The sequence below is a fragment of the Engystomops pustulosus genome, chromosome 5 (genome assembly GCF_040894005.1).
Source record: "Engystomops pustulosus chromosome 5, aEngPut4.maternal, whole genome shotgun sequence".
Taxonomy (NCBI): Eukaryota; Metazoa; Chordata; class Amphibia; order Anura; family Leptodactylidae; genus Engystomops; species Engystomops pustulosus.
In genome coordinates this window covers 193,644,364-193,657,780 of record NC_092415.1, presented here as the reverse complement: position 1 = coordinate 193,657,780, position 13,417 = coordinate 193,644,364, and the positions used below count along the sequence as shown (strand labels likewise).

Below are 13,417 nucleotides of genomic sequence, written 5' to 3'. Positions count from 1 at the left end.
TTATTAAATAACGTTATAAATTAAAACATTTCCCAACTTGCTAGGCCCGCTTGGCATCTTCAAAATCTTGAGAACCAACTTCGCCCGAAATGGTGGCTGCGGCCCTGCAGCCGGCATGTGGGCATCTTCCAGCGCCTTAGGGCCTGTGTAACTTCCGCCTTCGCTGTGACAACTGTAGGAAAACAGAAGGAAGCAGCCAGAACCAAGGAAAGAAAAGCTGAAAAGAAATAATTCTGAGGGCAGGGTGGGAGGGTGACTTCTCGCCTCTTCGGTCCAGGGTGCAGAAGGAAAGAGGCCCCCCCACGTGCTCTCGGACTTTATAAAACCACCGGGCGGGTCCTTACCCGCCGCCAAACACCACCTCCTGTGACCTCACACGGGAGGAGTAAAGGGGCAAACCCCACCAGCCTACCAGAAGGCTTGAAACCACCCCCTACAGTCCTCAGCCCCTTCGTTAGTTGCTTTGGGGCTTGTTATAGACAATGCATCCTTCATACAGGCTCCGGCCCGGTTAATTTTACACATTTTATACTATATGAGCACTGCTACTACTCCTATGCTATATATATGGAAACAGCACTGTACTAATCATATTATCCTGTATATATGGGCACATCACAGTACTACTACTCCTAACCTGTATATGTGGACACAGCACAGTACTACTACTCCTATCCTGTATATACGGGCACAGCACAGTACTACTACTGCTATCCTGTATATATGGACACAGCACAGTACTACTACTACTATCCTGTATATATGGGCACAGCACAGTGCTACTACTCCTATCCTGTATATATGGACACAGCACTATTACTCCTATCCTGTATATATGGGCACAGCACAGTACTACTACTCCTAACCTGTATATGTGGACACAGCACAGTACTACTACTGCTATCCTGTATATATGGACACAGCACAGCACTACTACTCCTATCCTGTATATATGGACACAGCATATTACTACTACTCCTATCCTGTATATATGGGCACAGCACAGTACTACTACTCCTATCCTGTATATATGGGCGCAGCACAGTAGTACTACTCCTATCCTGTATATATGGGCACAGCACAGTACTAGTACTCCTATCCTGTATATATGGGTACAGCACAGTACTACTCCTATCCTGTATATATGGGCACAGCACAGTACTACTACTCCTATCCTGTATATATGTGCACAGCCTAGCACTACTACTCCTATTCTGTATATATGGGCAGGACACAGTACTACTACTCCTAACCTGTATATGTGGACACAGCACAGTACTACTACTCCTATCCTGTGTATATGGACACAGCACAGCACTACTACTCCTATCCTGTATATATGGACACAGCACAGCACTACTACTACTATCCTGTATATATGGGCACAGCACAGTACTACTACTCCTATCCTTTGTATATGGACACAGCACAGCACTACTACTCCTATCCTGTATATATGGACACAGCACAGCACTACTACTACTATCCTGTATATATGGGCACGGCACAGTACTACTACTCCTATCCTGTGTATATGGACACAGCACAGTACTATATATATATGCTATATATATATATGGGCACAGCATAGGACTATTACTCTTATCCTGTATGTATGTACACTGCACAGGAATACTACTCCTCCATAATCATATCTTCATGTTTTGTGCAGGGTCTCTCTCTGGTTAATGGCCATCTGACACATTCCCATGACCTCCCCTTGGAATCCCACCTGAACGACCAGTCAAGGAAAGCCAAATCAACATCTACAATCCAGCTGGTAAGTGATATGGCGGAGCCACACAATCCTATAATGGGGCAGATTTACTTACCCGGTCCATTTGCGATCCAGCGGCGCGTTCTCTGCGCTGGATTCGGGTCCGTCCGGGATTTATTAAGGCAGTTCCTCCAACGTCCACCAGGTGCTGCGCTGAAGTTCCCTGGAACGCACTGGAGTTCACCGAGCCGGGCTGAGTGAAGGTAAGTGCAAGCTCCGTAACACATTTTTTTTAAAAAATGCGGCGGTTTTTCCGAATCCGTCGGCTTTTCGTTCAGCCACGCCCCCCGATTTCCGTTGTGTGCATGCCAGCGTCGATGCGCCACAATCCGATCGCGTGCGCCAAAATCCCGGGGCAATTCAGGGAAAATCGGCGCAAATCGGAAATATTCGGGTAACACGTCGGGAAAACACGAATCGGGCCCTTAGTAAATGACCCCCTGAGTGTCCAAACTGCAATGAAAGCCTACTTCTTTCTAGCATAGCGCCAACATGGCACTTTATACATTTACCTATTGCTCCTGCTCTGTCACAGCTTTTAATCGCATCGGCTCCCGGAGGAAAGCAATACAGTAGAAAGAAGAAGGAGGAATTCAAATTATCATTGTTGCTTTTGCCTCTAGGGTCCCCTGAAGAGGAAGAATCACATGACCTGGAGCTGTAGCTCCAATGATAATCCAGCTCTGTCTACAGCTTCTTCCTCTTCATTCCTCTTCAGTCCCTGGCAGCCAAGGATGTGACGCTTCAACCCCATAACGCGAGGCCCTTTTCCGTTTTTGCGTTTTCCTTTTTCACTCCCCACATTCAAAAACCTATAACTTTTTTATTTTTCCATGTACAGAGCTGTGTCATGGCTTGTTTTCTGCGTAACAAATTGCACTTCATAGTGACCGTATTTAATATTCCATGTCATGTACTGGGCAGCGGGGAAAAAATTCCAAATGCAGGGAAATTGGTGAATAAACGCATTTGCGGCGTATTCTTGTGGGCTTGGATTTTACGGCTTTCATTGTGCGCCCCAAATGACAGGTCTACTTTATTCTTTGGGTCGGTGCGATCACCGGGATAACAAATTTGTATAGGTTTTATAATGTTTTCATATATTTCCAAAAATTAAAACCTGTACAAAAAAAAATTATTAATTAATTTTGCCATCTTCTTGCGCTAATAACTTTTTCATACTTCAATGTACAGAGCTGTGGGTGGTAACATTTTTTGAGACTTTTGATGACGTTTACAATGCTTCTATTTTTAGGACTGTACGGCCTTTTGATCAATTTTTATAGAATTTTTTATATTTTTCAAAATGGCAAAAAAATGTGGGCGCTATTTTCCATTACGGGGTTAAACGCAGTGAAAAAAGGTTTTTATATTTTGATAGAAATGGTATTTAGGGACGCGGCGATACCTTATGTGTTTATGATCTGTAATGTTTATTTATATTTATATGACTTCTAGGGAAAGGAGGGGTGGTTTGAATTTTTAGGTTTTTTTAATATAATTTTTTTTTTACTTTTATTTATTTATTTTTTTACTATTTTTCGGACCCCCTAGGTTGTCTGATTGATCCTACCATATATTTGCATACTACAGTATGGAAGTATATGGGGATTTTCCTCATCATTCATTACAACGTGCAAATCGCACATTGTAATGAATAGGTTAAAACGAGACAACCTTGCCATCTTGGTGAGGATCGCTGCTCCCTGTGACGTCATCGGGGGGGGGGAGCGATCCTCACCAAGATGGCGGCGCCGATGGCCATTTTTTTTAAGCCGGCGGAGGCGATGCTAGCACAGATCGCAGGTGTTACCGGTAAGTCTTTGCGGCAATATGCAGCATAGACTTACTGTTAATGGAGGGGGCTCAACCAGTGAGCCCTCTCCATGCACCCGCAGCCGAGGCGTGACGTAGTACTACGTCACATGTCGGTAAGGGGTTGAAATAGCACTTCCTCAGACTGCAGGAGGATGCCTTGAGTCTTGTCTGGTGAACCCTATGCTGAGGTGATGCAGGGGCTTACCAGCCATGAGGCGAGTTGAGCCTCTTGCCTCAGGCAGACACTTTCTACAAAGCAGGATCAGACTTGTAAAAATATTGTCTCTTCACACCCAAAGTTAGCATAGGAGTGAGACACTGCATGGAGAACCCATTTACTAAAAAAAAACAACCTGATATATAACTAACAGATGTGGCAGAGGGGGAGCCAGAGCTCGCCTTGGGCAGCAGATAGTTTAGGTTCATCCCTGAGATAATAGTCTGGTTGCCTATAGAGAGGTCCTGAGTGCCACCTCCTGCACTTGAGCCATAGCTCCGCCTCCATATGGACTATAGAATCATAGTTATATCTATATTGTGGGAGATTCAGCATCAAAAAGAACTCGGAATATTCCTTTCAAATGACCTAAGGAGTCACAGGGGTGAGAGTCAGGCAAGCGTTGTCTCATGTGCTAAATATATCATTGTAAAATACCTTCAGTAGCTGTTGTAATGATGTAGCTGGACTATAAAAATTCAATGCAACAGAGGGCATCCCAGTGTGACTCTTCTGTGCCCATCAGTGTGACTCTTCTCTGCCCATCAGAGTGACTCTTCTCTGCCCATCAGTGTGACTCTTCTCTGCCCATCAGTGTGACTCTTCTCTGCCCATCAGAGTGACTCTTCTCTGCCCATCAGTGTCTCTTCTCTGCCCATCAGTGTGACTCTTTTCTGCCCATCAGAGAGACTCTTCTCTGCCCTTCAGTGTGACTCTTCTCTGCCCATCAGTGTGACTCTTCTCTGCCCATCAGTGTGACTCTTCTCTGCCCATCAGTGTGACTCTTCTCTGCCCTTCAATGAGACTCCTCTCTGCCCATCAGTGTGACTCTTCTCTGCCCTTCTGTGTGACTCTTCTCTACCCTTCAGTGTGACTCTTCTCTGCCCATCAGTGTGACTCTTCTCTGCCCATTAGAGTGACTCTTCTCTACCCTTCAGTGTGACTCTTCTCTACCCTTCAGTGTGACTCTTCTCTGCCCTTCAGTGTGACTCTGTAAATGGCATTTCAGTACAAGTGTAAAGAAATCTATAGTTTGTGTAATGCTGAACCTGCAAGTTCTTATATCCAGCAGCACTGAGCCCATGTATCGATAACAGACATTCGCTCTTTGCCAGGTGTGAATTTTACTTCTTTGTATTTTTGTGATCTTTAAATTTTTATATTTTACACCTGATAATTATTTTTTTAGAGGAGCCCTGAAGATTGTGAACCCACAGAGGGCGCCATAGCGGATATTGCTCCGGTCAACCTCAGAGTACGGAAAAAACGTAAGTTCGTTGGGGAAAGAAATGGCCCAATCACAGGTGGCCTTTCATTCATCAAGAGCACAATTACAAATGATATCTGAACCATGATAGGTTGCTGTAGGCAACAGAGACAGTCTATATTTTAGATAGTTTCAATACACCTCCATTTTTGCCAGGCACAAAATTTAGGTCATGAAAATATGGATTAAAATTTTTAAATTCCAAAGTGAATGAGCATCATTGAGACACATGCGCATGTTTTTTGTCTGACTTTGCACATTTTCAGCGCAATCTGCTGTATTTATAAAGTATAAGGCTGCACTATACGCAACGCAACATAAAATTCAGCACATAAAGGGGTGTTCCCTGTCCCTTTCTCTCATAGTCCATCTCACTGACAGACACAGGGAGAAGTGAGGGGAGGGAGCAGGATGAGTCATAATCTCCTGCTGCAGCTCCTCCTATTCATCAGAGCTCAGGCATGTAAACAAAGATCCACTGAGAGTCTGCAGAGAGCACAAAAGTAAGTAGCAGGACTACTGAATCACTTGATAAATATTCAGGGATTATTATTAAGGCAGTAAAGGCACCTAGGTAATTTATGTATGAAATAGGCCAACCCTTAGACCAACCCCTTAAATTAAAAAATTAAATTTATTACCATCTTCAATTTCAATATTGATCATCTATAGCCCATTTGTGGGGGAGTGACACACAGCACCGCTATACGGTAGAAGAAGCTGGAAGCATACAGCTCCATCGACAGTGTAGTGGCCAAGCTGAAGTACTGCAACTCAGTGTAAATTCACTCTAATGGGAAATATAGAATGATACAAAACAATCAAATAATGTATATCATGTAGCTATATGATCTCTCTTTCACCTTTCTGTCTTTTCTTAGATAATGGAATAACTCTTCTAGCAATAATGATCTTGGTCGGGGATAGTCTGCATAACTTTGCTGATGGCATGGTAATAGGGTCTGCATTTTCATCTTCCACGGAAACAGGCGTGGCGACCACTATCGCCATTCTCTGCCATGAGATCCCCCATGAAATGGGTACGTGACATGTGATATGTCCAGCAAAACCGCTGAAATCTATATTACTTAATGAATATCAGGTATTGAAAGAAACTTGGTGCAGGACCCAACGACAATGAAAAGAGACCACCCAATCATTTCCTGACCTATTTGTAACATTGATTATCTGTAGGTTTCTACAGAAATGAGTCACATTTTAAACCCAGATGGGCAAATTTTAACTAGAAGTTAGAAAGTAGTTCAACTTGTATAAAGACCCAATCTTATTACATAGATAATATAACTGTACCAACATTACAGCATAGATAGGGTACTGAAAACAAACAAAAAACATAGATACAGTACCAAGTTTACTACATACATACATACTGTACCAAAATCAAAGAACTGAGCTTACTACATCCAAAGTACCCAAACCAGGCTTCCTATATAGGTACAGTACTAGAAACAAGTTTACCACGTATATCCAATCTCAGAAACAAGTAGACTACATAGTTACTGTACCAGAAACAAGCTTACTACATATCAGAACCAAGCTAACTAAATAGAAACAGTACCAGAAACCGGCCTCCTTAATAGACACAATCCCATAACCAAGCTTACTACATAGATACAGTACCAGAACCAATCTTGCTACATAGGTACAGTACTAGACACAAGCCATAGATACTGTAACAGAACCAAGCGTACTACATACATACAGTACCAGGACAAAGCTAACTACATAGATACAGTTCCAGATACATGCTTACAAAATAGATATGGTACCAAATCCAAGCATACTATATAGAAACAGTACCAGAAATAATCTTACTACATATTACAGTACCAGATGCATGCTTACTACATAGGTACAGTACCAGAATGAATCTTACTAAATAGATATAGTACCAGAACCAAGCTTACCACATAGATACAGTACCAAGTTTAATCTTACTACATAGATAAAATACCAGAACCAAGCACTGCCAGATACAATCTTATTCCATAAATACAGTACAATAACCAAGCTTACTATATATTACAGTAGCATTATTAAAGGGTTTATCAAAGGGTCAAAACCACTTTAATGAATCTCATGGGCAGTGGAGCTCCAAAAACAGACTTAGAAGTGTCGCAAGGAGTCGGCCTAATGATAAATAACCCCTCTGTCTTTCACTCGCAGGGGATTTTGCAGTGTTACTGAATACTGGACTAACAGCAAAAATTGCCTTTCTTATGAACTTCATCAGCGCCCTTACAGCCTTTGCAGGTCTCTACATTGGTCTGTCAGTATCCAGCAACCCGAATGTACAGATCTGGATATTTGCCATCACTGCAGGGATGTTCCTGTATCTGTCACTAGTGGAGATGGTGAGTGATTTCAGGAAAGTTATATATAATACATACTTGTAACAGGGGGGAAATTTGTCATCCGTGGCCACCAATCAGGGATGAACCTAATCCTGCTGCTGCCTGAGCTATGGAAAGATGTCCCCCCCACAGGCACACCTACGCCCAGTCCAATTGTGCCACCCCCTCCTCAGTACCCACCTCTTCTCCTGTTACATTAAATATGCAGTGTTATCTTAAATCTACACATTCTAGCTTCCTGCAAACCAGCTCCCATTATGCAGTAGCTGACAGCGTCTGAGGTGAGTGGCTCAACTTGCCTTTTGGCAGGTGCTCCCTTGGCCCCAATGCACAGCTCTATTCGGAATGACAAAACCTATTACTCATAGATTTAACCTCTACTGGCATCCTTTGGATTGGCAGCATGATTCCCAAAACTTGTAAGTTACATCCCAATACTTTTTGGGGTCCCACTGATCTCCCAGCACCCTAATCAATTGCTTTATAGATTGTAAGAAACAACCTCATATACACACAGGCACATATTGAGCGTATTCCTGTAAAAGACCTTTCTTATCACTCTCACTATCTGGAGGATCTGAATAATCCCACGCTGACACTGGAGGGCTCTAGTACGAAGGGTTCTTGATCTTGTGTCTGTCTTTGACTGGAGTTGGTCGTCATTTACTAATATGACATAACAGTGATGCTTCTGGAATGACGTAGAATCATCTCAATAATAAGTGACACATAAATCATGACATTCACCATCGCCCCAGCCGGAGGATTCATCCGAATGTCAGAAATATCATCAGATGAAGTCACCGTCCCGTGTCATATGCTGGGACGTCCTCTGTAGCTTCATCTCACGATCCTCATCCTGTGTCATAGATTCATACAAAATCCAGAAATCTGAGATTGTCAACAGGAAAACTTCTTTCTACAAACATGTCCACATACAGTATAGAAGCCGTCACTATCTGCTGCTTATTACATCCTGTGATCTACATCTATCTATCCCATATCTATGCAGTTATGTACCTATCCAAGGGGGTCATTTATCTTTTTTTTCCCCTTGCCTTTGGTGTTTTTGCGCCTTTTTGCTGCGTAATGGCTGTTTTGCGCCTATTTTACACTTTTTTTGGAAGGTTATGGGGCACATTTACTTACCCGGTCCAGTCGCGATCCAGCGGCGGGTTCTCCAACGCTGATTTGGGTTCTGCCGGGATTCACTAAGGTCCGTGCGCCGATATTCACCAGGTGTCGCTGCTGTGCCGAGGTCCGCTGGAGTTCACCTGCTTTTTTCTGGTGTATGTGAGTGCTTGATCTTGCGACACAAATGGCTTTTTAAATTCTGCGGTTTTTCCGAATCCTTCGGGTTATCTGGTGGCCACGCCCCCGATTTCTGTCGCGCGAAAGTCGGCGCGATTGCGCCAAAAATCGATCACGTGCGCCACAATCCCGTGAAATACAGTGCAAAGCGGAAATATTCTTGAAAAACCCGACGGATTCGCGGCTGCGGACCCTTAGTAAATGTGCCCCATTGTCTATTTGTCATTATATTGCGCCTCTATGCAGATGTTTGCGCCCAATTTATTATATTATTGCGCCTATATGGGCGCAAATAATTGCGCAGTAACATGCCAGTCCTGACCATGCTTAGAAATGGTACGATTTACGCAACAAATTGCACCTTTTTTAACATTTCTGCCTAAATAAAGTGCAAAAACCCTGCATTTGACAAAGAGCCAAAATGATGAAGACCAATGAGGAGCAAAAAATAGACTCACAATTGGCGCAAAAAAAGCGCAGAGAAGGGGGAAATAAGATAAATGACCCCCATCTATCTATCATCTTTATTATCTATCTACCCGCTATCTATTTCGTATCTATCTATCTATATGTCTGTCTGTCATAATAATAATCTGGCGCAGTTCGTTAATTTGGCGCTATTTTGTAACATTTTCTGGCGCACGGCAAAGTCCGGCACTTAGTGGTTCTGAGTCCCTGCGCCTTATCTGACATAGTGAGAGGCTGAAGTACAGATGTTTGCACGGGATCTATCACAAAATTGCGCCTAAAAAGACACAAAAAAGGAGGAAAAATGCACCTCCTCTGAGCAGGTGCACTTCCAAAAAAACTTCCCTTTTCATTACTAAAAACATACATTTTAGGTTCCCAAATGAAAAATAACCTCTATGCAACATGGAAAATACTTCGGAGCAGTTTTAAAATGTAAAATTTCCCCAGTAACGACTTCATCATTGTCTATGGGATCCTTTCTGTGAGTGATTATTGTCTTATTGTACAGATCTGAGAATATTATCAGTCTCCATTTACTGTATATTATACTAAAAAAGCCATTATTGGAATCTAATAATTTGAGACAAATTTGGTGCAAATTTAGGCGCAAATGAATGGGACATGCGACAATTCCAAAACGCATTTACTAAGGCAAAACTAGATCCATCATAGATCACAAGACAAAAAAAAAAGAACAAACCAGGCGAACCTGAGACCCACTATGATTAATGTCCCCCATTGTATCTTTCTATCTGGCAAAAAGTCCAATGTGATGAAGGTGCTATCCAGAATTCTCCTATCTATCATCTATCTATTATCCATGGGTAAATAATCCTGCAGTATATAACAATATTCTTTCTATCTTTCTCATGTTTCAGTTACCTGAAATGACTCACATTCAGACGCAGAGACCTTGGCTGATGTTCTTCCTGCAGAATCTGGGACTGCTCCTGGGATGGCTGTGCCTGTTACTACTAGCAATATATGAGCATAAGATTAAGCTATAACATTGATGGCGCTGCGTTACTAGTCTGTTACCCGTCATCCGGCCTTGGTAGTGAGACCTGCAGGTTCTATGATGTCCAGTCTGCTGTATCTCTGGTCGTCTTGTGTTGTCCTCATTGGTTTGTTTGCATAGAAGATGGATTAAAGGAATAAATTATTTCATGGTTTAATAGGTGAGATGCTTCTGTACAATATATATATCATGATTCTACATGGCAGCTACAATACTAACTTAAAAGAAATATCAGTGCAGGAAACATTGGGCACAGATGTATCACTGTTGTCGTGCACCTGTGTGACATCACATGACCAGGGATATAACAAGCCGTGCACCTGTGTGACATCACATGACCAGGGATATAATGAGCCGTGCACCTGTGTGACATCACATGACCAGGGATATAATGAGCCGTGCACCTGTGTGACATCTCATGACCAGGGATATAATGAGCCGTGCACTTGTGTGATATCACATGACCAGGGATATAATGAGCCGTGCAATTGTGTGACATCACATGACCAGGGATATAACAAGCCGTGCACCTGTGTGATATCACATGACCAGGGATATATTGAGCCGTGCACTTGTGTGACATCACATGACCAGGGATATAATGAGCCGTGCACTTGTGTGACACCACATGACCAGGGATATAATGAGCCATGCACTTGTGTGACACCACATGACCAGGGATATAATGAGCCGTGCACTTGTGTGACATCATTTGACCATGGACAGATTTCGATCCGCTGTTGGTAAACAGAAGCATTATATAGTATGACAGCAAGCAGAGATCTTGAAAACTATGAGGAATTTATGCTGAAAGTTTATTGGAAGATCTTTGAACTTTTCATTACCAAACAATATCAATTATTTGCTGATAGTGGGCAAACACTTTGAGAGGGTATCAGAAAGTATGTGAGAAGTGTAACTGTGTTATACTGTGTGTAGGACACTAAGTAGGCATTAAACACTATCATAGGCTATATTTACATGAACGTATGGTGGACGTATATACTGCTGACATATATACGGCTTATATACGTCCCCTATACTGGGCAATGGGCAATGAGCACATGTCCTATGTTTTCCCGTATTATGGCCCCGCAGCCATATATCGCTATGGAGAGGGGGGGCTCATCGGCGCTCATCCCCTCTTCCTCTCCCTGGCGCCGATGTATGCCCGCTGTACCATAGTGAATGTAGCCTTATAGGGGGGACATTATACCTTTCACTATCACTAAGTAAGCGTTATATTATGTAGGTGTGCACATAAATGTAGTGATGAGCAGACCTGAAACCACAATATTCGGGTCTCCCAAGAAGTTCGAGTTCACTGATCACGATTGTTAACTCTTGCATGCACCGCTGTTTACTCTAGGATCGTCACTCCCTGATGACATCATGGAGAGTGACGCTCCGCAGGAAAATGGCGGTGCTAACCTGCCGACAGAATTTAGTTGCCATCGGCATCTTTACCAGCACCATTGGAAAAGTATCACCCAGTGTAAAGCTACAGTCAAACGAACGTAGGGGATGTATATACGGTCGATGTATATACGGTCGATGTATACACGGCACATACATGTCCCCCATACACGGTAAGGGGCGCACGGCGCCCTACGGGAGCTACAATACCGTTCCTTAGCTGGGAGAAAAATAGGACATGTCCTATCTTTTGCCGTAATACGGCGCCGTGCGCCATATATTACTATGGAGAGGGGCGGGGGTGAGCAGTGCTCCTCCTCTCCCCGGCGTCGACGTGTGCCCGGCGTGCTATGGTACGACGGGCACACATTAGTGTGAATGTAGCCTAAGTAATGGGTTATTTACTAATGGTAATTTACTTTAGGCACTAAAATCAGTAAATCAGCTTTTCTCTCTGATAACATTTTTGCTGAAAGTTCAATATAAAACAATATAAAAACATTTAGCCACATGTGGCAGATCTTCACTTCTTTAACATCTATACTTTATAGGGAGAGATTAATCAGAGGTGTCTGAGAGCAGAACAGATCTAGTTGCCTGTGGAAACCAATCCGATCTCAGCATTAGTTTTCCTACAGCTGGTTATAAAATGTAAGCTGAGCTCTGATTGGTTGCCATGGGCAACTAGAACAGTTCTGCTCTCAGACACTTCTGATTAATCTCCCCCATTATACGTTATCTCATATTTTACTGCACAGCTTACATTACACGGCTCAGGATCGTGCGTCTCCTAGAACTATCTGTACCTCACAAGGATCTGGATACATGTAGCGAGACAGACGTCCTTTATATCTGTCACACATCATTTTTACTTCTTATAAGATTTGTGGGATATTTTGAGGTCACGATGTAAGGTTTATCCATAACGTGAGACACCAAGGGATTTTATAGAATTTAGATGATGTGAGCAAATACTGTACATGAGCATCAGGGGTCCTCATGTTCTCTATCTTGAACCCCATCATATATATTTGGGCTGTGATACATCTTAAAGGAGATCAACCACCAGGATGAAGTATTATAAACCCGACATACTGGTGTGTGCCCCCTCTGGTAGTATCTACTATTCTTTTAGCTTCTTATTCCCTGGTTTTTACAAAAATAAGGATTTTAAAGTTATGCAAATTAGCCTGAGGGGCTCCAGGCTCCATAGGTGTAATTAGCATAATTTTTAAAGCCTTTTTAAAAAAAAAAACAAGGGCATAGGAAACTTAAAGAAGAGTGGATGCTGTCAGAGGGGGCATACACCAGTATGTCAGTGTGCTTGGTTTACAATCCTTCATCCTGGTGGTAAATGTCCTTTAAGCCTAGTGATCCACTTTAATAACAATGGGGCACATTTACTTAACCGTCCGTTCCCCGATCCGGAGTGTCCGACTGGAATGCACATCTGCCGCGATTCAAGAAGATTGTGCGCCCGATTTCCTGCATGTGTCACTTCCACGATCAGGTCCGCCGGAGTTCAGCTTCTTTTTCCTGGCGCATGGAAGTGCTTGATCTTGCGACACAAATTGAAAGTTAAATCCCGCGGTTTGTCCGAATCAGTCGGATCGTCCGACAGCCGCCCCCCAATTTCTGTCATATGAAAGCCGGCGCCGAGGCGTCAAAATCCGTGTGCATTACAATCCCCTGCTAAATCCCAGTCCCGGCGGCGTGATCCCCGAAAATTCGGAAAACTCAACGAAAA

At 43.0% G+C, this 13,417-nt stretch overlaps 1 protein-coding gene across 1 annotated transcript in view; it reads left to right on the top strand.

Annotated features, from left to right (window-relative positions):
• The window catches only part of SLC39A12 (solute carrier family 39 member 12), a 33,598-nt gene extending 23,187 nt beyond the window's left edge, over positions 1–10,411 (top strand). Inside the window, exons 8-12 of the mRNA XM_072154796.1 lie at positions 1,673–1,780; positions 5,002–5,080; positions 5,961–6,119; positions 7,267–7,454; positions 10,115–10,411. Coding sequence (XP_072010897.1) covers positions 1,673–1,780; positions 5,002–5,080; positions 5,961–6,119; positions 7,267–7,454; positions 10,115–10,243 — 663 coding nt within the window. The 3' untranslated portion in view covers positions 10,244–10,411. The remainder of the gene's footprint in view (positions 1–1,672; positions 1,781–5,001; positions 5,081–5,960; positions 6,120–7,266; positions 7,455–10,114) is intronic.
• Positions 10,412–13,417: the final 3,006 nt, after the last annotated feature.